The sequence below is a fragment of the Aspergillus mulundensis genome, assembly GCF_003369625.1.
Source record: "Aspergillus mulundensis strain DSM 5745 chromosome Unknown scaffold_11, whole genome shotgun sequence".
In the NCBI taxonomy this organism is placed as follows: Eukaryota; Fungi; Ascomycota; class Eurotiomycetes; order Eurotiales; family Aspergillaceae; genus Aspergillus; species Aspergillus mulundensis.
Genome location: NW_020797899.1, coordinates 544,390 through 565,710, shown reverse-complemented (window position 1 = coordinate 565,710; position 21,321 = coordinate 544,390). Strand labels below are relative to the sequence as shown.

The 21,321-nt window shown below is 54.8% G+C and overlaps 7 protein-coding genes across 7 annotated transcripts; 4 read left to right on the top strand and 3 right to left on the bottom strand.

The window, feature by feature from the left end:
* Positions 1-183: 183 nt before the first annotated feature.
* On the bottom strand, positions 184-2,402 carry rglA (putative rhamnogalacturonase B; the record flags this gene model as incomplete). The annotated part of the gene is made up of 12 exons (XM_026751104.1): positions 184-213; positions 306-362; positions 455-595; positions 646-892; positions 965-1,186; positions 1,234-1,445; positions 1,490-1,541; positions 1,588-1,663; positions 1,709-1,778; positions 1,828-1,952; positions 1,999-2,100; positions 2,147-2,402. The coding sequence occupies 12 exons, from the start codon at positions 2,400-2,402 to the stop codon at positions 184-186; spliced, it is 1,590 nt and encodes a 529-aa protein (XP_026600190.1).
* A 2,009-nt stretch (positions 2,403-4,411) lies between these two features.
* Positions 4,412-6,167, top strand: DSM5745_09087 (putative serine peptidase, family S28; the record flags this gene model as incomplete). The annotated part of the gene is made up of 3 exons (XM_026751103.1): positions 4,412-4,612; positions 4,667-4,878; positions 4,931-6,167. The coding sequence occupies 3 exons, from the start codon at positions 4,412-4,414 to the stop codon at positions 6,165-6,167; spliced, it is 1,650 nt and encodes a 549-aa protein (XP_026600189.1).
* Positions 6,168-6,624: 457 nt separating this feature from the next.
* Positions 6,625-8,428, top strand: DSM5745_09086 (cytochrome P450; the record flags this gene model as incomplete). The annotated part of the gene is made up of 4 exons (XM_026751102.1): positions 6,625-7,071; positions 7,121-7,772; positions 7,951-8,217; positions 8,274-8,428. 4 exons carry the CDS (start codon positions 6,625-6,627, stop codon positions 8,426-8,428), a joined length of 1,521 nt encoding a protein of 506 aa, XP_026600188.1.
* A 982-nt stretch (positions 8,429-9,410) lies between these two features.
* Positions 9,411-10,924, top strand: DSM5745_09085 (uncharacterized protein; the record flags this gene model as incomplete). Its single annotated transcript, XM_026751101.1, has 2 exons — positions 9,411-9,835; positions 9,895-10,924. 2 exons carry the CDS (start codon positions 9,411-9,413, stop codon positions 10,922-10,924), a joined length of 1,455 nt encoding a protein of 484 aa, XP_026600187.1.
* A 723-nt stretch (positions 10,925-11,647) lies between these two features.
* On the bottom strand, positions 11,648-16,505 carry DSM5745_09084 (Metal resistance protein YCF1; the record flags this gene model as incomplete). Its single annotated transcript, XM_026751100.1, has 9 exons — positions 11,648-12,254; positions 12,301-13,194; positions 13,246-13,369; positions 13,425-13,736; positions 13,791-13,953; positions 14,017-14,798; positions 14,860-15,093; positions 15,150-16,245; positions 16,299-16,505. The coding sequence occupies 9 exons, from the start codon at positions 16,503-16,505 to the stop codon at positions 11,648-11,650; spliced, it is 4,419 nt and encodes a 1,472-aa protein (XP_026600186.1).
* A 606-nt stretch (positions 16,506-17,111) lies between these two features.
* Positions 17,112-18,119, top strand: DSM5745_09083 (uncharacterized protein; the record flags this gene model as incomplete). Its single annotated transcript, XM_026751099.1, has 1 exon — positions 17,112-18,119. The coding sequence occupies one exon, from the start codon at positions 17,112-17,114 to the stop codon at positions 18,117-18,119; it is 1,008 nt and encodes a 335-aa protein (XP_026600185.1).
* Positions 18,120-18,684: 565 nt separating this feature from the next.
* DSM5745_09082 (acyl-CoA thioesterase) lies at positions 18,685-19,674 on the bottom strand (the record flags this gene model as incomplete). The annotated part of the gene is made up of 2 exons (XM_026751098.1): positions 18,685-19,482; positions 19,558-19,674. 2 exons carry the CDS (start codon positions 19,672-19,674, stop codon positions 18,685-18,687), a joined length of 915 nt encoding a protein of 304 aa, XP_026600184.1.
* Between the last annotated feature and the right edge of the window lie 1,647 nt (positions 19,675-21,321).

Below are 21,321 nucleotides of genomic sequence, written 5' to 3'. Positions count from 1 at the left end.
AAACTCTACTACCAAAACAGGGCAGTAGGAAGACGCAAAATGATATATTCGTCCGTACGCAGAAATCGACAAGATGAACTATTTACAGCGAATAGAACCCCATACCCCACCACGAAGCTCCTGTGCTGTTCTGAGCAGCGATCTCCCAATGTAATTACGGTATGACATCAAGAGCCCAACCGCCTACTGGAAGAGCTCAATGCAATCGAAGATCTAAAGACGCAGGCAGTCAGAGTCTGAATCACGCAGCCCGGAAATGGGAGACACCCTCCCGAAGACAAATGAAAAGCAAGGTCAGTACATACCACATTAGGACTCAGGTAGGTATCCCCCGAGCTGCCGGAGATAACACTGATGGTGATCTATAAACAGAACAGGGCGAGTTAGCCAGCCATTCATACATACTCGACACCGCAACAAGACGAGGCAGGATCATGTTGAAAGGGAAACGAACCGTGTTCTGGCCCGCGACAATCGTGCCGGACGGTATAGAAACATCATAGACCTCGCCGTTCCCGCGATACGTTCCGCGCGTGACGCCGCGGGAATTGAGGTTCGTGGGCGCGGCGGGCGCAGAGCCCGTGTAACTGTTGATCTGAATCTCTTGTTAGCATTTCATTTTCAGCGAAGGTAGGTCCGGCATACCGTTGCCTGCGGCCGACCGCCAGCGAAAGAGAGCGTTGTTCCGATACGCAGAGTCGCCGCGCCGGTTTGCGCGGATGTAGCGGTGAACTTGATGGTCACTGGGTTGTTGACGCTCTTGAAGATGGCCATTGGGAAGTCGGAGAGCGAGGAGGAGCCCACGGTGTAGGTGAGGGGTCCCCAGCTGGACATTCGGGAGTCGGAGGGGTGCATGCGGAGTTGTTTGTCGGCGTTGCGGAAGCCGGTTGGTCTGGTGGCACAGTCTGTCAGTTTCTCGAGGCAAATCACGAGAAGGGGGGAAGGTGGGGAAAAGGGAGCTTACTGGCCGTCCCACGCTCCAATCTTGAAGATGGTGGTGCCTGTCTTGACGGAGCCGGAGATGTTCTTCGTTGTGGTTGAACCGGCGGTCACGGTCACGGTGTCCTGGGCAACTGCGTATTCGCCTTGGTAGTATTTCATCGTGTAGGTGCCGGGCTTCATGGCGGGGGAGGTGAATTTGCCGCCGGAGGCTGTGTAGGTCCAGTACTGGGCAGCATCGTTGTACCTGACATGATCAGCAGCTGTGGCACTCGGATCAATTGAGTTAAATACCAGTGAATAACCCAATCCATGCTCGAGTCGGCGCCGGAGGCAGTCCCGGTCACGGTTCCTCTACCACTTGCAGCAACGTATCCCTTAATACCGAGGTTGGCGAAGAAAGAAGTGTCAATGCTGGTGCCGGGCGTTCCGCTTCGGCTGAAGTACATCGAGTAAGGACCGTGCAGGCCCATGCGGTAGGATTCGGTTTGGGCGTGGCCGGAGTTCTAGCTGGTTAGCTGTGGCGGTGGACTGGGGTCGGGGTACGTACCATGTACCAGTAAAGCGCATTGTAAGAGCCACCATTGTTGGAGTTGATGTCACTAGAGAAGTCAGCAATATACCATCCTGATGGAGAAAGAGATATACCGGAAGAAAGGACCGCCGGATGAAGACTCGTATTGGTTGAGGATCATGCAGACGCGGTGGGCGCTTCCAGAGATACCTATACAGCGTTAGATAGGCTTGGTGAGACAAGCAAGTTACTCACAGTGTCTCTGGTCGTCGATGAACCGCTCGCTGGAATAGAACTTGCTACGGGTCTCGCCGTCGACGACGAACTGTGACGGTCAGAGCAAGATCTCTTCTTGTAATACGTAGAATACTGACCACGTCGGATCCTTCGACGGTGGAACTGCTGCCAGCTGTGGTTGAGACATCGCCGAAGGGCTCTTCGTTTGGCAGAAGGTCGGAATTAAGACGAGCAATAAAGCGCAGCTCACCGATCGATGGTTCTATACATGTCAGCTGCAACCAAGATCTGGGAGACATGAATATTACCTGCGGTGATATAGGTAGCCATATGGATAATGGGGTCTCCATTATGGACAACAAAGTACTGAGTCAAAGTCGACGTATCGCAAGTAACCTTGATGTAGTCGCCTGCAGCCGTCAGCGCATATCCAGTGCTTTTGTTGCTAGTACCCACCATCCTGAGTCGCAGATACCGTAGCCGAACCGAGTCCAGAACCGATATGGCTTCCTGTGCTCTGGTATTGCAGCTCCGAGCCGTAGAACGAAATGGACGTGATGTCACAGCTGGACTTGTTGACCGTAAACTTCAAGAAGTTGGCAGCGTTGGCGTCGATGGTGTAGGAGCTGCCATTGTCGGTAATACCAAACGCCGCATTCACGACTCTGGCCCCCAGAGCAATGGAGGAAAGAAGAAATGTCTTGGAGAACATGATGTGCGTGGTGGTCGCTTGAAACTGATGTCGATCTCCGAGGCAAGGCTGAGCTTAAATCATTTCACGCCGTTCTTCAGGACATAGGGAACATGAGCCCCTGCCGCTTGGAAGTCTTCATGTTCTTGTCAGGAGGTTCCACCAATCTGCATCCCACGGGTCAAAGGAGGCTGTAGCTCCGTGTCGAGATGGTTAGTTCTAACCTGTCAGGGCGACAGGATTGATAGGTGTAGCGTGCCTGACACTGCCTAGTAGGGCCTTGAGCGGAGAATTGACCGGGATTCGTGCAGAGTGCGGAGAAAGTGGGTTTATGGCCGGGATGGGCAGTTTATTTCTGACGGTTAAACCGTGTCTATATTTGGACCTCAATATAGGGCCCTTGGCGACTGATTCAGGGATCTATCGTCCTCCGCAGGAGTTCAATTTATCAACGAGCGCTCAATGGCGGACGGACATCATTACGCCGAATAGCCCTGTCGCGATACCTCCTTTCAACGCGGACGATACGGACGGTGTGAGACTGTAAACACCGGCTAGGGCCCTGTCGTGATTCCGTCCGGGGGCGGCTGACGATGAACCCTGAATAATCTATTCATCGATTGACAGCTCGTATCTCACCCCTGTTAAGACGAAAGAAAGTTCAGGCGTTGTGCAATCTGTGGGGCGGCAGGCCATCTAGATGAGACAGCTCAAACCGCCAAGAGGCCCAAGTGGTTTGACTATCAACGTCTTCCATGCGCTTTCCCGAAACTCGATGTCAAGCCAATCTCTGTGAAACAATAATGCCGGTCAGGGTTGGGCAAACAAGTCGAATAGGTAACCGGTGAGTTGTTTTCTCTCAAGCTGACAAGCATGGCCAGAGACAGCTTTGTTGGCTACCAACAATGACTTGGCGATGCTATTCCATTCAGCAACAGCAGGAACTGGATGAAGCTCTTCCCAAGCATTTGCCAGGACGCTGACTCGCCTGAACCCTGCAAAGTTTGTTAGGGCTACGGTCGGAGAGCCACAAGAGCCCGCCAACTCAGACAGCAGGAACTGGATAGTTTTCCTGATTTCACTTCGCCGTCTTCAAACACTGGAGCATGGCAAACAGAGCTCAAGAATTGTGCTCCCACAAAGTGCATGGATCAAGGGTAACAGGTGATTTGTGCGACTGAGTCGCCGCTTCTGCGCTTGTCATTGGCGGATGGGCACATTCCAATTGATACAGTTGCATTCCAACCCTTCGGGGTCGTAACGTGTTCGGAGAAATGTATGAATTACTTTCGGCCCCGGCAAGAGCCCGCTGCATTCCATTCACCGTGTTTTTGCTTCTCATGTTCTCGATTTGTTTGAGCGCTTCGGCGAATGCGGGTTTCGCCTACGTGCAGCTATCCAGATAAAATGAGAATCCGAGTTCGTGATTGACCTATGGTTGATTTGAGTTTGGATCAGGGGGAACTTTCCATGCTGACCATGTCTCTGTCCAGAGTCCCGACTGTTGGCCCCTCTGCAACAACCGCATGGCCCAGGTGAAGAATGCTAGGTCGATCTGGTTCCGGTCCTCCGGATCTTGCAGCAAATCAAGAATGTTGATATTGTTCTCGAAGGCCAAGCTGTCTTCTTCGAATTCCACGAAGGGGCTGTATCGAAGACATCTGCTGTTTCTGTCTGGCATCGATGTTTCTGGCCCGAAAGACATCAAGATCAAGTTTTAATCTCGCCTAGGACCCCCGCCCCTTGTGCCGCACACGATGAATCCGCCCCGCTGACACGCATGTCTTTGCTTTTCTTTGTGCGGCCTGGATCAGGAGAGCCAGATATGGCGATGATGAAGGCTGTTCTCGCTGCAGCCGTCGGTGTTCAATCGTGGTATAGAAATGCAGCGTCTTGCCCATGATGATTTGCCTTGAGGACAGACTTCTCGCAAGTTGTATATTCTTCAACCCGTCCATGCTTATTTCCTCTTTCGTTGTACATGAAAGTTGTCTCTTTTCTCTTACTTCATCATAACGTTCACGTACAAGATGCGGTTCCTTTCGTTGATCCCAACCGCCATCGTGGCGCTGCTAGTCAAGTCTGCCGCCGGCTTTCCATTTCGGCCCGACCTAGCCAGGGAATTGCGAACGGCTGCTGAGTTGGGAATAGATTGGGATCTTGTGCTAAAGGATCGCCAGACGTTCCGAGAGGCCGTCACGAAAGTCGGCACTCCAGCAGAATATGTTTCGGTAGGATGGCGTTGTATCCAGGGGCAAGATACACCAGACTAAGAAGTTCTGCAGCTTCCCATCGACCATGACGATCCGTCTGTCGGGACCTTCCAGAATCGGTTCTGGGTAAATGACGAGCACTATGCGCCGGGTGGGCCAGTCTTCTTTTATGATGTCGGGGAAGCCAACGGGGAAGGAAGCGCCGCTCTTCTCACAGCGAGTGCCTCGTTCTTCCCAGATGTGCTGCAGGAGTTCAATGCCATTGGGATAGTATGGGAGCATCGGTCGGTTATTTCACGTAGTCGACGTGGGATGATGGAGATCTGACAGTTGCAGATATTACGGAGACTCACTGCCATTTCCCGTTACCAATAACACCCCACCAGAACATTGGAAGTATCTTACCACGAGACAGGCGCTGGCAGATATTCCCGTCTTCGCGGAGAACTTCACTCGTCCGTCTTTCGAGAAGTATGACTTAACTCCCGAGTTGACACCTTGGATTATGGTTGGAGGCTCGTATCCTGGCGCACGAGCTGCATTCGCTCGCAAGGAGTACCCAGACACAATATTCGCCGCGTTCGCTTCCTCAGCTGTGGTCCATGCGCAGATCGATATGAGCGTGTATTATGAACAAATTTATCGATCCATGGTGGCCAACGGACTAGGCAACTGTGCCCTAGACATCCACGCGGCTCTCGAATATATCGACGACCAGCTCTCTCAGGAAGACACTGCCGTCGCAATAAAGCAGCTCTTCTTTGGTGTTGGCGCTGAGAAGAACTCAAACGAAGACTTCACTGCAGCCCTTTCAGGAATATTCGGGTATTTCCAGAGTTACGGCTTGGAAGGCCCTTCGGGGTCGCTGGGGCCGTTCTGTCGTCATCTCGAATCGGATCCGGTGACAGGGCTAGCGGCAGGACCAGAAGGCCTGGCACCTCGACTTGGAAACAAGTACCTGGCAGAACGCTGGGCCACATGGCCGACATTCACGGAGGTGATCAATCTCAACTACGAGACAAACTGCGAAGGCCTCAACAAGCGCACCGCTACGTCCTGCGAACTGAACAAGCCTGTAACCAGAGCAGACGCGATCGCTTGGACCTGGCAGTACTGCTCAGAGTGGGGATTCTACCAGAGCAACAACGAGGGAACTCATTCCCTGCTCTCTCGATACCAGACACAAGAATTCCAGCAGTTCATGTGCAACCGGCAGTTCCCCGAAGCCGTAGAAAGAGGCCTCCTTCCCCCAGAACCGCAGACCGACGCGGTGAAGGCGTTTGGCGATTGGAACGCCAGGCCATCAAACGTGTATTTCAGCGCTGGAGAGTTCGACCCCTGGAGGACGATGACGCCGCTTTCAACCGAGTCGTTCTCGCCGCAGCTCACCGTCACGTCGGACATTCCGCAATGCGGGGTGCAGACGGCGGCGGACACGGTGTTTGGGTATGTCGGAGCCAATCAGGTCCACTGCTTTGATTTCCAAGTTGGCTCGGAACTTGCCGAGGTGTCGCGAGATATCTTCCGGCGGGCGTTGAGGGAGTGGCTTCCGTGCTTCGAGAAGCAGAAGTAGGAGTCATCGCTGCAGGTAGCCTATTCTGCGAGCGTATCGGGAGCAAGAGTTCTGTAAGCAATTATCACGCACATAGTCACACATAGTACGGAGTATAGGCATCCACATAGGCTTCTCGTATTCTCGGACGGACTTTGCACCGTGGTAGATGGTAGATCTTAGAGAAGGCCGGGGGCGGAGTCGGCCAGACTGGATGGCATTCCACGCTAACCGGATTGGGGACAGCTTGCGATGCCATTCTCTAGTGAGGTCAGCGGCGATTCTCCTCCGAACTCCGTCTCCACGCGCCTTCCTCTGCACGTCGACGTTTGGGATGCTAAACCATGGTCCAATGTGCATGGAGCTGCCTGGGCTCCATGCAGTGCTCTTATAACCATGCCTCCCCCTCTGCTGTTGTCGTTTGATCCTCCGTCTCCCAGGCTCCCACCTTCATACCTGTCAAGGTCTGCATTGCGTCATGCTATCACTTCCAACTCTGCTCCTAGCTGGCTTCTGTCTCGTATTTCTAATCCTACGAGACATCCATCAGCGCTTACAGCGCCGGAAGAATGCCAGACAGTGGGGTTGTCAGTCCCCTAATATCGCTCCATCAGGCTTCTTCGGTATCCCGCCATTTCTCGACCTCGCCAAAGCAATCAGGCAGAGCCGACCGGTGGAATTCATCACTGAGAAGTACAATATCCATGGATTCACCTTCAAACAAAGTTTTCTGGGACGGACGGGAGTTTCGACCATCGAACCGGAAAACTTGAAGGCTGTCTTAGCCACCCAGTTCAATGATTTTTGTCTGGGTCTTAGAGAGCGCGAATTCGGCCCATTGCTCGGCCAAGGCATCTTCACACTTGATGGACCAGGATGGTCTCATGCCCGCGCCTTGCTTCGACCGCAGTTTACTCGGGACCAGGTAGATACACCCCGGCCTTAAGCAAATGTACTTATTGCTGACTCCGCAGGTTGCTGACCTAGACCTCATGGAAAGCCATATCTCCCGGATGATCGAGCTTATGCCTAAAGACGGGTCAACCTTTGATATCCAACGGCTCTTCTTCCTTATGACCACGGATTCGTCCACCCACTTTCTATTCGGCGAATCCGTGCACTCAATGGACGAGGATACTCTGCTAAAAAGGTCGACCGTCAACAACTCAGAGGGCTTTGCAGATGCCTTCAACACCTCCTTGCATTATCTCAACTGGCGGGCTATGGCTGGGAATTTCTATTGGATGGTAACTTCCAAAGAGTTCCGTGATGCGAACCGACGCGTCAAGGAGGTTGTTGACTACTATGTACATCAAGCAATCGAAGCTAGGAGACATCCCGAGAAGAAAGAACCAGGGAGATATATCTTCGCCGAGGCTCTTGCTGAGGACAACGATGACCCGAAGATCCTGAGAGACAACATGCTCAATATCCTACTGGCAGGCCGTGACACAACCGCCAGTCTCCTTAGCTCCGTCTTCTTTTTTCTTGCCCGGAACCCTGCTGTCTGGGACAAACTGCGGCGAATCATTGTCGAAGAATTTGGAGATGACCAGCATCCAAATGAAAAAATCACCCAGACCAAATTGAAGGATCTTCCATACTTACGCTACGTTTTGAATGAAGGTAGGTTGACAACCATCAACTTGTCGTTTTTTGACCTTGGAACTGCTTCGAGTTGCGCCAAGTGTTCCTTGGCCTCAAAGATACCTCACATTTTATCACCACCTGAGTGAACCTCCGTACAGGAGGCCACAAGCTTATCAACTAAGCTACCTTTGCTAACAAACCCACTCCAATGCAGCCCTACGCCTCCTACCCCCAGTTCCTCTGAACGCTCGCATCGCCACCAAAGACACATCCCTACCCGTCGGCGGTGGCCCTGACGGCAAGAGCCCAGTCTTCATCGCAAAAGGCCAACTGCTCCTCTACAGTGTTTACGCAATGCACCGCCGGAAGGACCTCTGGGGCCCCGACGCCGATTCCTTCCGACCTGAACGCTGGGAGGAAAATGCCAAGCGCGGCTGGGAATACCTTCCTTTCAACGGAGGCCCGCGTATTTGTCTTGGCCGTGAGTTCTCCACCTCATCTGCTCATAATGACGGATTCTGACTACGAACCGTTCAGAACAATATGCTCTGACAGAAGCAAGCTACACCATTGTTCGCTTGATGCAGCGTTTCTCGAAGATCGAAAACGGCGAGCCAGACCGCGATCAGCCTCTGATCCGAGCGAATCTGACCATGTCTCATGGAGATGGGGTGAAGATTCGATTGTACTAACCGGAGGCACTACAGCATCTAACAGTTCTTGGTGACCACAACAGCAAGCTAGGTCTTGGCTGTTTGTATGTTTGGTTTGCCATTTTGAACATTCCCCGGAAAGATAAGGTAAAAACTCAGCGGTGTCCTCCTAGCTGACTTTCCGGGCCTTGAAGGTAATGATGTCTGCCATGTTATGTTAAGTATATAGGTACAGCACCTCAACATGAATTGCATGAACTCCGCTCCGTATAGTTCTTCCTGGCCAACCAATAAGAGCCTTGCATTTCAGGTTCACCTGACAGAATTGCTCTCTTTCCAACATCGTTATGTTTGCCGACCTTCATGGCCATCGATGCTGATTACAGTACTAGTGATTGGCTCAGAGCACGTGAAGCTACTAGCTACGTCGTACCTACAGGTAACCCGTCACAACCCCATGTATCCTTTTGCAGCTTGCTATGATCTAAAATCTATTGGAATATGGCTTAGACTGTGTGAAGGATTTATCACATACGACCACAGGGTGTGGAGAACAGGGCTTCCCGTCCGCTCAGCCGTACTTAAACCACACGCCGGCTGGTTAGTAGTATGGTGGGTGACCACATGCGAATCCCAGCTGTTGTATGTTTTTTTACCGTTCAATTTTATCATTTGCTGGTACTTTCGGAGGGGAGAGAGGCTGACTCAATATAGGCTCTTGGCGCTCCTTGGCCGGCGGAATCTGCCGCTTTGCCAGTCCCCGTCCATTCAGATCATCCTGCTAGTGGCTTTGCTGGACCCCTATACCATGGTCTCTGTGCTCTGTCCATGAGTCATGCCCAGTTTCTAGCCAGTATTAGTACCTAGCGGTCCTACCCCCTTCACGCGATCTACAGAGCTTATGTCCACCTAGGAGGTTGCTCGAGACCTCCTGTTTACATATTGTCATCCATCAATCACACTTACCAACCTACCTTGATACCATTCGCACCTCACCTGCGGTGCTCGCCTCTCCATCTCAATGGCCTCCTCCGACACTCCCCCTGGATATCCCCGCATCACCCCCTCCAGTCCCATCCGCGACTTCGGCCCCGGTCGCATGGACTACGAGCGCTGTGCAGCCCTGCACAACGAGCTCCTAACACGCGTCGTGAAAGCAAAAGGCGGCTCCATGCCCCCTGCTCCTCCAAGCTGGTGGGAGGCCAGAGCCCCACCCCCGGAAGTCGCCGACGCTCTGCATCCATCCCTGATCGAGTTCCTCAAGAGGGCATGGGATGAAGACGTGCTGCTGAAGCCTCTCTTTTTCTTCATTGGGGCATTGAAGTTCCCGGAAGGATTTTTCGAGGACGATGTCAGGTACAGCTTTGGTCTTGTTGATGAGCCTGGACGGTTTCTGAAGCTGTACCAGGCGGCTGGTTTTCGGATGGGGGATGATGAGGGTCTTCTGTATGTTCATTTTCAATCCCCTACTGGCAGCAATATGATCTGACCTCATATTTTGGTAGCTTTGACCAGAAGTCCATGAAGGCAAGCTTTGTCGAGGACTATAATGACACTAAGTATATCACCAGTCATGAATGGAGCTGGATGCCCCTGGAGGTGATTCTGGATTCATATCTCCAGATGATCGACGAAGGAAAAGTGACCGCGATACCCGCAACGCTGCCAGAGCTACGCCGCGATTTCACCGTTGGAGTCGTCGAGCCCTGGATGATTCACCAGTACACGAAAACAGACCTGGAGAGGGCAACCACCGCATTCAAGCGTCTCATACACGCAATCGAGTCCCGGGTCGAGAACCAAAAGAAAGACAAGCCAATTGCTCTTCTGGACCTGCCATGGCATGATCCAGCAATATACAATAAGGATATCCTGCCCTCGTTCTCATTCGCCCACGAGTTCCTAACCGCCATCTCCGCCTGCAAAGTCTCATTCCGCTACATCGCCCCTGGGATCCGATTCCCCACGACCCCTGAATTCAACAACCAGCCCATCACCGACTTCGTGACCTCCCCACACAGAAACCTAGGCCAATTCCCAGGCAACTGCCCCCTCCGCCTCTTCCAGGTCGACACGGACACGGACACAGAGACAGCCGGAGAGCTAGTCGGACCCTGTGATTACCACAACGGGATCCACAACATAACACCCGGGTTCTACATCAACCCCGTCGTCGAGCGCTGGCCCCTTTTCTGGAGCAATGGGTGTCGACTCTTCTTACCCTTCGGCATCGGTCGGCAGGGATGGGCTCGGTTCTCTAATGGCCAGCCGTTGGGGCTCCGCGATGGCGACCTTGATTTCGAGGAAGCGAGGCTTTACGATGACCCCGGGGCTCTGTACCAGGCTGGCATAACGAATGGGATCACGAACGCTCATTTGGTGGTGATTGACAAGGTGTTGAACAATTGGGCGGAGAGGGTTGAGGGGGGCGATTGGGAGGTTGATGGGGATGGGGTTCGGGGGGGGATTGAGAAGTTTCGAGAGGCTGATACGGAGGAGCATTGGGAGAAGTATTGGATTCCGCCGTCGTGGTGAGGAGGGGATTTCGAGAATCCAAGTGAAGTAATCCATTCCGCTGGTTTGGTATTCTATACCGCATGCTTTGACGTTTCCATCAGGACAGAAAAGTACGGTAAGCGCCCACACCGAGGACTTCGCCTATGATGATTCGGGGGCAATGGTTCGTCCATCATCATGTCTACGCAGTTCCTATGGGGTAGCTATATTCTTATATTGTAGATACATATATATATTTGTGTCGGCTAGCGAGAAGCCGTACGCTACTATGCTAGCCACACTATTAATATTAACCCAAGTATAGAGCGGGTGTAGAATATTCTAGGTAGCTACGTCTATACTTCCTCCTCTTCCTCATAGGCGTTTTTCTCCCCTTTATCACGGTCCAAAATCCAAAATCAAAAGAGGGGATGCAGCTTAGGAGGGCTATAGATGTCTACAACATGAAGGCAAAGCGATGGACCGTAAGCCATTTGCATCGAAGGGCTATTCCTTAGATGTACACCTATCTAACTGATTATATACCATATATTTCAAGGCAAAATCCATTCTTCAATGTCGGAGCGTACTATACTGTACTATACTGCTCGCCCCCAGTGTAGCCATCGCTTATTAGCTTAGTCATCCACGTCGGGGATGGCCTCTCATCTCGCCCCTCTCTGTGGCCTCCAAGCTTTCATCTCCAAGAGTCAACGCCCCCAAAAACCTACCAAACGCATAGTCGCTCTCCAAGGTTACAGACTACACTCTCAAAGACCCCCTACTAGCATTATGCAACCCTCTAAACGAGCTATACTCCTTCTCCAGCAAACTCCCCGGAGAGCCCACCTCCACAACAACGCCCTCCTCCAAAACAGCCACGAGATCCGCATCCAAAATCGTCTCGATCCGATGCGCAACAGTGACAACCGTGCGGTCCGCAAAATGCGTCCTGATAATCCCCTGCACCAGCGCATCCGTCTCACCATCAACGCTCGCCGTGACCTCGTCGAGGATGAGAATGCAGCTAGTCCGCACCATCGCCCGCGCCAGACAGAGGAGCTGCTTCTGGCCGAGGCTGAGGTGGTCGTCTCGTATGGTGGCGCTGATCCCGCCGAGGGCCTGCACGGTTTCCCAGAGGTGGACTTGCTGCAGGACCTGGGTGAGGGCGGATGGGGTGGAGGTGTTGAAGGGGTCGATGTTGGTTTGGATTGTGCCTGGAAGGAGGTAGGGCGTTTGGGTGACGCAGACGAGGCGCGTCGCGAGGGTTTCGCGGGGGATGCTGGTGATGTCGTGGCCGTCGATCAGGATGCTGCCTTGTGTGATGTCTAGCATGCGGAAGAGGGCCGAGACGAGGGAGGATTTTCCACTGTAGACGTCAGATACAGACCATTGCACAAGGGGAAGAGGCATACCTTCCACTGCGCCCGCACAGCGCAATCTTCTGCCCGTGCTCGATCGTCAGATTCAAATCCCTGATGACGCTCTGAGCCGAGCCCTCGTATGACGCCGTGACATGACGGAACTCTATGTGTCCCCTTTCTGGCCACGATGGCGAAAGCTCCCCGTCGCCTCCCTGTTCCTGAGCCATGCTGTCCGTATCCCTCGCAAACGACCTAATCCTCGCCACCGCACCAATCGAAATCTCCAGCTGCGTCCAGTTCGACAGCAGCGCCTTGATACTGATACTAAACTGGACAATATTCACCAACGCAATGCCCAGAAAGCCAGCATCGACGCCATCCCTCACCCTAACCCCCACAGCAACAACCATGACCGCAATCCCCGCGACCACCAAGTCCAGCACCAGATTCAGCCACCGCTGCACACAGAACAGCAGGTAGAACGGCTTCTGCGACGCGTCAAACGCAGCCCGATTCCGGGCCTCGAAGTCCGCCTGCCACCCGAACGCGCGGATCGTGACGAGGCCCGAGAGGATCTCGAGGAAGCGGCTGAAGAGCGGAGCTTTGGCTTCGATGTCGAGGAGACGGAGTTGGCGCGCGGTGCGGAGGTAGAACTTTTGCACGAGCCAGAAGACCAGCAGCAGGGCTGGGAGGGCGATCCCGATGTACTTTGAGGCTACGGCGATGATGATCAGCTGCGCGATGCACTGGAGTAGTTCGACGGTCGTGTTGAAGAGCGCGAGAGGGAGCTCCATGTCTGCGAGCTGCAGGTCCTGCGCGAAGCGGTTGATGATGGTGCCGGTGTCGGTTGTTGAGAAGAGAGAGAGGGGGGCGCGGAGGATGGTGCTGAGCAGGGTGCTGTGGAAGTGCGTTGAGGCCCTGGCAAGCATGCGCTCTGTGAGTTGCCTGTCCTTGCATTAGTGTACTGCGATGAGCTGATTGCAGGATGGAGGTTACCAAGCGCTGACGGCAAGCGAGAGGACGGCCAGACCAGCCAGGGCAGCGTAGATGCCCAGATACTGCGCCCGGTGGGAGACGGTATACTCGTCGCTTGTCTGGAGCCACCATCTCACCACGAATTCTGCAGAGTCAGTCAGGGTTTGCTCGGTAAAGGACCAAAAGACTGGATCACTCACGAGGCAGGCTGAGTCCAATCACAAACAAGGCACAAGTCACGATGAATATCACCGCATTCCAGGGGTGGACTGCTTGGATATAGTACTTGTACACCGTCATATCGCCGGTGCGCCGTTCACTGCCCTGTGGAGTCTCGATCAGAGATGCCGGCCGAGCCCCTTCCACTGTGGCTTTGGAGACTTCGCTCTTGCCGATGGATGCATCCGTCGGACGTTCCAGCATGATCTCTTCTGCGGCCGTCTCCTCCTTGTGTATGCGCCGCCCCTCGCTGCTGAGCAGGATAATGCTGTCTGCGTACGCGATGCGGTGGACTATCCGGCTCAGTCAGTAAGAAGGCATTCTGGATAGCAAGTAGAAATACAGACCAGCATTCGTCGCCAACACAGCCGTTGTCCCCGTCTCCTTCAGCAGCCCATTCCACCCGAACAGGTTGTGGAAGACGCGCTCCTCGGTCTTCGCGTCCAGTCCGCTGAACACATCGTCCAGCAGGAGGAGCTTTTCCTTCGCGTAGACTGCTCTTGCAATGCCCTGCAGCCATTCGAGTCAGCGCGCGCATTTATAACATAGCTTAGCATTTTTGTGAATACTCACCAACCGCGCCCGCTGCCCCCCACTAAGCGAAACACCCCCGCCCCCGACAACCGTTTGGTCGCCGTGCTCAAACGCCCTGATATCCTCGCGCAGTGCGACGGCCTCAACGACGCGGTCGTACCACGCCTGCACGAAGAGATTTGTTCCGAGGATATTCGCGCGGATGGTGTCGTTGCTGATCCACGGCGTCTGCGCGCAGAACGCGATGCGCGTGATATGCGGGGATACGTGCAAAGTTCCCTCAGTATACGGCGTTTCCCGCAGAATCGCGTGGAGGAGTGTGCTCTTGCCGCTGGCAACGGGGCCGAGGATGAATGTTGTACTGTGCGGAGGGATATCGAGGGTTAGGTTCTTGAGGATAAAGGGTTTCTGGTCCACGGGGCTCCAGCCGGCGCTGAAGTTTGCGAGACGGATGATTGCGCCCGTGTCCGTCCCCGTCTCTGGAATCTTGGGCTTCTCGAGATCCATGGCGTCTACTGCCACCGTGGACGTTGATTCTGTGGACGTTGCTTGTTTGTCTTCTCCTGGCCTCACATCCGGCAGACCCGGAACATCTGACGTCGATCGAGATAGGTACTCGCCGATACGCTGCAGTGCGCCGATGGCAGTGACGACGCCCGCGATGGCATCGAGGATCAGCGCCATGGGCGTCTGGAGGAGGGCGAGCAACGACAAGGATGTATACGCCTTGTCGTAGTTCAGGACAGGCGTTCCGTTCCGGATGGCCAGGAGTGTGTACATGGTGAACGCAAGCAAAGGGCCGGAAGCAGCAGTAGTGAATGCTAACTAAAGTCAGCTTCTGAGCCTGAAAACGTCTGACCTAGTAAACAGGTAACGGCTTACACAACGTGACAATCGCAACCAACGCCTTCTTGAACGGCCGCGACTGCGAGATCTCAACCGTCCGCAGACCCTCCAGCTTCGACGCCATGGGCCCCTGCAGCCCGCCTAGCCGGATCTCCTTCATGCTCTTGAGCATGTCCGACGTCACCTGGACGCGCTCCTGGATGGCCTCGAGCCAGCGCCGCTGCCGAGCGCCCATGGTGCTCGCGACACCGAGGCCAAGGACGCTGCATACTATACCCAAAGCATTAGCACACTTGCTCCAAGTAACCAGGACCGAGACAACTTACTAACGAAAACCCCCGCCGGCGCTACAGCCGCAACGCCCAGCTGCCTCGTCAACAACCACAGCGCGAGGGCCACATCGACCGGACTCGCCCAGACCTCATGCAGATTCCGCAGCCCCGAAGCAACGCGCTCAATGTCGACGCTCATAAGCGTGAGCGCGGCCGAGTCGCGCACGAAGCTAATATCGAGGCGCAGCGTCTGGCTGTACATGAGCGGCACGAGGCTGCCTCGGGTCATGGTGATAAGGCGGTACGTCTTGTGCTGGCTAGTTGCGCGGGTGATGGCGAGGCCGAGGTAGATGAGCACCGTTGCGAGGATCAGGCCTGTCCCGTAGGATGTTGTGAGGGCCGTCGCGGGCTCGGAGATATAGGCGATTATGCGGGTGAGGAGGAAGGGCTGTGCGAAAGTGAAGCCGGTCAAGGCGAGGCGGGGGAGGACGGCGGCGAGGAAGGCGCTGCGGTGGTGCGTGAGGAGGAGGAGGATCAGCGACGGGGGAGACTTCTCCCTTACTACGGTACGCAATTCATCAGCGATCGACTGAAAGATTGGGATGCGAATGGTGGCTTGCATACCGGCATCCCACTTCCTCGCGAACCGCTCCGCATCAGACTCGCTGTTCACGCGGTCATCGATCGCAGCCAGTTTCTCGACCGCCAGCACCTCCCTGAACCCGCGCAGCAGCAGCGGGTTGAGCCACCAGTAGAAATTCCGGTTGAAGACGTTGCCCGTGGCCTCGCCGGGGAGGGGATTCGCATCGCCGGAGCCGGTCTTTTCGAGGCATTCTAGGATGAATTTGGCGGAGTCGCATGCGAGACCGACGACGAACACGATGAAGTACGTGCGGGGCTGGACTGCGTAGATTGTTCGAGCGCGGACTGCGTCCAGCGGGATGCATGAGCCTAGGAAGAGGGTTAGGAGAGTCGATGGGCGCGGCGACCGGCGGTGCTGCCGGTATGAGAGGGCGAGCGCGGCGAGGGAGGCGGCGATGGAGATGGCAGCTGCAGCGACTGTGGCTCGGGTCTTGGGGATTTCGAGACTAGGCACGACAAGGAGGATGAGGAGGGCGAGTTTGATGGCAGTGGATAGTAAATGGCTTGACTGGGATGGTTAGTTTGTGCATCTTAACTACCCCGGGGCCGCATATGACCTACCAGCTTGATGTAGAGAGAAAGCCCAGAAGATCCCTGAAACCGCTGACCTCTCAGTCTGTACAAGAGGAACGGCAGAGACAAGAGAAGGAGGCTGCAGGGAGCAATCACGAAGAAAGCCTCTTCGAACAACAGGGTGAAGTCAAACCCATTGCGACAGGTCGAGGCCACAGTCGGGCCAAAGACATCTTCGACGCCGATGGAACACATCCCAGCAGTGACAAGCTACGGTAGTCGGTTCTGCTGCACGAAAAGCGGCTTGAGGGGAGGCTGGGGGTCACTTTCTACTGCCAACGAGCTGACTCCACCAGCACAGCCTGCCAGGGTCCAACTCTCACGAGGCACAACTCTCACTCAGCTCGGGCAACGATCTGACAACATAATCCCATCGTAAATCACTCGTCTTGGCCTGCACGGGCCTGGGCTGGCGTGGTCTCGGCTCCGAGCACCAGTGACTAAACAGTAACTAAACAGTAACTAAACTAGTTGCATACTGCGGATTTAGGGCAGACAAAGAAGATGAAACTGAGCTAGACGGCGCTCATTTGCCTAGCGCCTGCAGTCCAATAGAATTAACCCATATAGATTGCATCTCGACACGCATCCTAGTCTGCTCGCTGCGACTGGTGCATTTCCCAGGTGCCTGCTGTGCTCCCCCATCCCTGCATTTGCTGCACCAAAATAGCAGCAGGCGGCGTGTATCACAACAAAGGCAACAGCAGAGAAAACAAAGGCAAGGTTAGTTAAAGATGGCTTTCTGCTGTACACCTTGAACTAAACGCCTTCTACTGCCTTCTTTATAGACCGGAACCCAACATGTTATTCCTACTCCTGTTAATCTCAGCAATCGGCGCCCTCGCCGTCCCAGCCCCAGGGCCAGCCCCAACCCCAGCGCCCACAGCGTCCCTCACCACCAACACCGCGCGCGACTACGCCCCCGATCTGACCCTCGACCTCCCCACCATCTCCATCGAGCCGTTCACCCTCTCCTCCCTCAATCTCCCCTCCACAACCTTCAGCCTCTCCCTCGACCTCCCGACAAACACCTGTACGCCCACCGTCACCCCCGACTCCAACGGCTACGTCCCACCAGGCAACTGCAATGCGCTGTATGCCTACTACCCCTCCTTCGCCGCCGCAGTGGCCTTCTCCGTGCTCTTCGGCATCCTCCTAATCGCCCACTTCATGCAAGCAACCATCTACAAAGCCGCCTTCGTCTGGGTGATCCTCCTCGGCGCAGCATGGGAATGCACCGGGTTCGTCACCCGCGCAGTCAGCACGAAGAACCAGCAGGACACGACCGTTCTCACCGTGACGCAGATGTTCATTCTGACGGCGCCGATCTGTATGTCCACCCCGTCTCCCATGCTACTGACAAATCCCGTTAACATGAATACATGCAGTGGTCAACGCCTTCGACTACATGGTCCTGGCGCGGATGATAAACTTCTTCATCCCCGAGCGGCGCATCGGGATCTTCAAGCCGTCCCTTCTAGCAGTGGTCTTCGTCTTCCTCGACATCGGCGCCTTCGTCATCCAGCTCATCGGCGGCGGAATGGCAACGCCCACCGCCGACGCCGCGACCATGAAAAAGGGCCTGGACATCTACATGGCTGGCATCGGGATCCAGCAGTTCTTCATCGTGTGCTTCACCGTCATCGCGATCCAATACCACCGCCGCATGCTGCGACTATCGCGGGAGGGACGACTGACCGGTCTAAAAGCGCAGTGGCGGATGCTGCTCTATGCGCTGTACGCGAGCCTCCTGTTCATTTCTGTGCGGATCATTTTCCGGCTGGTGGAGTTCTCGCAGGGCAACGATGAGAGTAATACGATTAGTACGACCGAGTGGTATATGTATGCGTTTGATGCGGCGCCGATGTGGGCCGCGATTGCGGTTTGGAATCTGGTGCATCCCGGCAGGGTGATTAAGGGGCCTGATGCGGTGATGCCGCCGAGTCCGCTGCGGAAGATCTTTGCGTGCGGGGCTTGTTGTGGGTGTTGTGCTAGGAGGAGGAATCGGGAGATGCAGAAGATTCCGGATGATGACCGTGACCGGTTGGGTGGGGATGAGATGGTGCCGCTGCATGTTAGGGCTGCTTCGCCTTTGCCGTATCGGTGACGCTCTGCATGCAATAGAAGGAAAGGTTTGGCATCGCGAGTTGGCTGAAAGGGGGTATTCCTGCTAGAGCATATTACATGCAGGCAGCGGAATGAACGGCTGTACTGTCTCCATTTCCAACCTTCTTTTCTATGTACGTATTATCCTGATATTTTATCTCCAACGCTCTCTAGAGACACAGTAGGTGAATCCCAACCGCCAAGCCAATGCTCCTATTAACACCATCTTCATTCTTTATCATTTCCATATCTCTAAACAGACTTAAGCCTATAGATCCGAATACCGCCCCAACACCCCAAACCTGCCAGGCTCAAACAGCCCAGGAAGCGCGTCAAGCCCATCAAACAACCCCGCACCCTTTATCTCCTCACCAAAACCCTCCGCACCCCCGTCCGCCACCCCCTCCAGCAACCCATTAAACCTCAAAACATCCACCGGCCTCACCGTAACCCTCCCATCCTTAAACACATACCGACTTAGCGACGTCGCCAGGATGTCCTTACTCCAATCCAACCCCCCATCCGATCCACGCCCAGAAACGCGGATCCCCGCCTTGACAAAGTAACTCGCAACAAAAACCCACTTCCCATCCCACCCTAGCACCCGCGACCAGATCTCAAACCGCTGGAACGGCTTGATCTCGCGCTTGAAGACGCAGGAGACGCCGCCGAGGGCGACGTTCAGCGAGCGTTCAGTTTCCTTGCTCCTGCCGCCTTTGCTAGACTGCGAGGATGTACCCGTGGGTGTAGCTGGGGCCGGTGCCCAGCGCGGAAACCCGCCGAATAGCCGGAGCAGCAGCTGCGCGCGGTTGATGTCGAGGTCCGCGAAGAAGGTGCTGTTGGACTTGTGCATGTTGTAGTCGCAGTCGATGGGGGCGTTGCGGTGCGTTGTTACGAGGTAGGAGGTGAGGCGGGGGGGATTTTTTGGGGCTGCGGGGGTGGGTTTGCTGGGGTCATTGCGAGGGCCATTGAAGTTGGTCTTTGCTTGTTGCTCGGCCTTTGAGGTTGAGGTTCTTTCTCTTGCGGCGAGGATGTACTGCGTGCATAGACCCTTGAAGAGCCGGACCTAGAGAAAAGCAGAGTGTCAAACAGCGGGAAACGCCAAGGTTGAATTGGAGTGATGGATACGTAGTGTACGTACATGCCAAACCCCAACGACGCCCTTCAAATTCACCAGAAGCAATACTATGAATGCTACCAGGACAGCAGACTCCGTATAGGAGAGACTGCCCCAGCTCCAACCGCTGTTGACGTGCATTCTGTCGATGGACATCCGACACATCGGATAGAATCCCAGGGACGAACGGACACTGCGATATTACGGGGGACAAATTGACGCCCGGCACATGAGTCTTGGGCTCAAGGCGACCTGGACTCGTCAGACTCGACAGCTGGGCAACGCCTCAGAACGACCTCTCCAGTTCCACATCCACCTGCATCAATCAATGCAACCCGACAGTCGAAATCCCTCATTAGCGAGGATGCTGTAAGCGACCTCGGCCGATCTTGGCCTCCAGTTCCACGGAGACCATCCCAATCGGACTAGACCGTCCGAGGTTCAATGGATGTAAGGTTATTTGTCGTCCGCGGCTCTGGTCCAGATTAAGATTAGACTAAATTAATCACAAGTGGATCTAGATCTGTCCCGTCGTATCATACCGTATGGCACTGTTACCCGGCTCCTGAGACCTTACCAGTCCATACCAGTAATACCGGCCGTACCAAATTACCGTACAGCAGCGTATCCGTAACCCTAACTACAGGATTCGTCAGCCCCCCATGCAAGCCCTGTAAGCCGTAAGCCGTAAGCCGTAAGCCGTAAGCCGTAAGCCCTGCAACGTATGTAGTTTATTTTAGCTTCCCGAAGCATCGTGCCCAGCTCGACTTCCGTCTAACTCTATACCATTCCGCAAAATAAAATACGCAGCGGCGCCAGCGCGACGCCACAAATGCCTTCTTTGGCCTTAGCCCCTGACGCTGGTGCCGAGCACCATGCATCCCGCGTCAGATGACGGCCCCGTTTTAAGACCAAGCCCAGCCGGGGGGTATTGCTGGGTCGAGGTCCACGTTCTGCCTCTACAGTAGAAGTATGGGTGGGTAAAGTAGACTCCAGGACGCGCGGACGTCCATCCTGCAGCTCCAGCTCCAGCTCCAGCTCGCCGTGCCCGACCTACCCTACCTAGGTACCCTACCTCCGGGGCTTTGGCATATTCGTACCGTATGCCCGGCGTATGCGCTGCGTCTCCCAAGCGTGCAGGGTAATACGGTATCCCGGGACTGACTGTTCCAGGTCGGGATTGTTAGCGCAGCTCAGATGCTGATGCAGATGCGGCATTTTACCGTCAGGACATCCATGGGCACTGCGTGCTCCACGTCTCCGCGGCTCTGCGGTAAGGTTGGCTGGTGCTGTGCCCGTGGCTGATTTGAGTGAGTGAAAGAGGGTTCATCTATTCTTAAACGGGGAAGGCGAACCGGGGGCCCGGGGGAGGGGGGTTGAAGTTGTTGCTGTCCCTGTCTACTTCATGCCCCGGAGCAGAGCAGAGGGCCATGCTCGTTTGGAGCTCGACCAGCCAGGGACGAATTGCACGTGGGTGTTTGGCGGATGCAGGCCGATAGGTTCGGTACCGACCTCAAGGTAGGCACCTACAGCGCGTTCGATGATTCCGTTGCTATGGGGAGAGAAGGCTCTTACGCAGGGCGTGGAACCTTTCCTGCGTAAACACACATACCCTAGGCTGGGGGACAAGCATGGGATTTAGAATGCAGTGTAATGCGATTCTTGATGTTTGTCGCCCTATACCTAGGTGTTCTACTCTTCCAGCGAGGAATCATGGTAGACAGTGGTGGTACGCATGTTGATACATTCCACGGCTCGGCTCGCAGGAACCAGAATGACGTTGGAGAA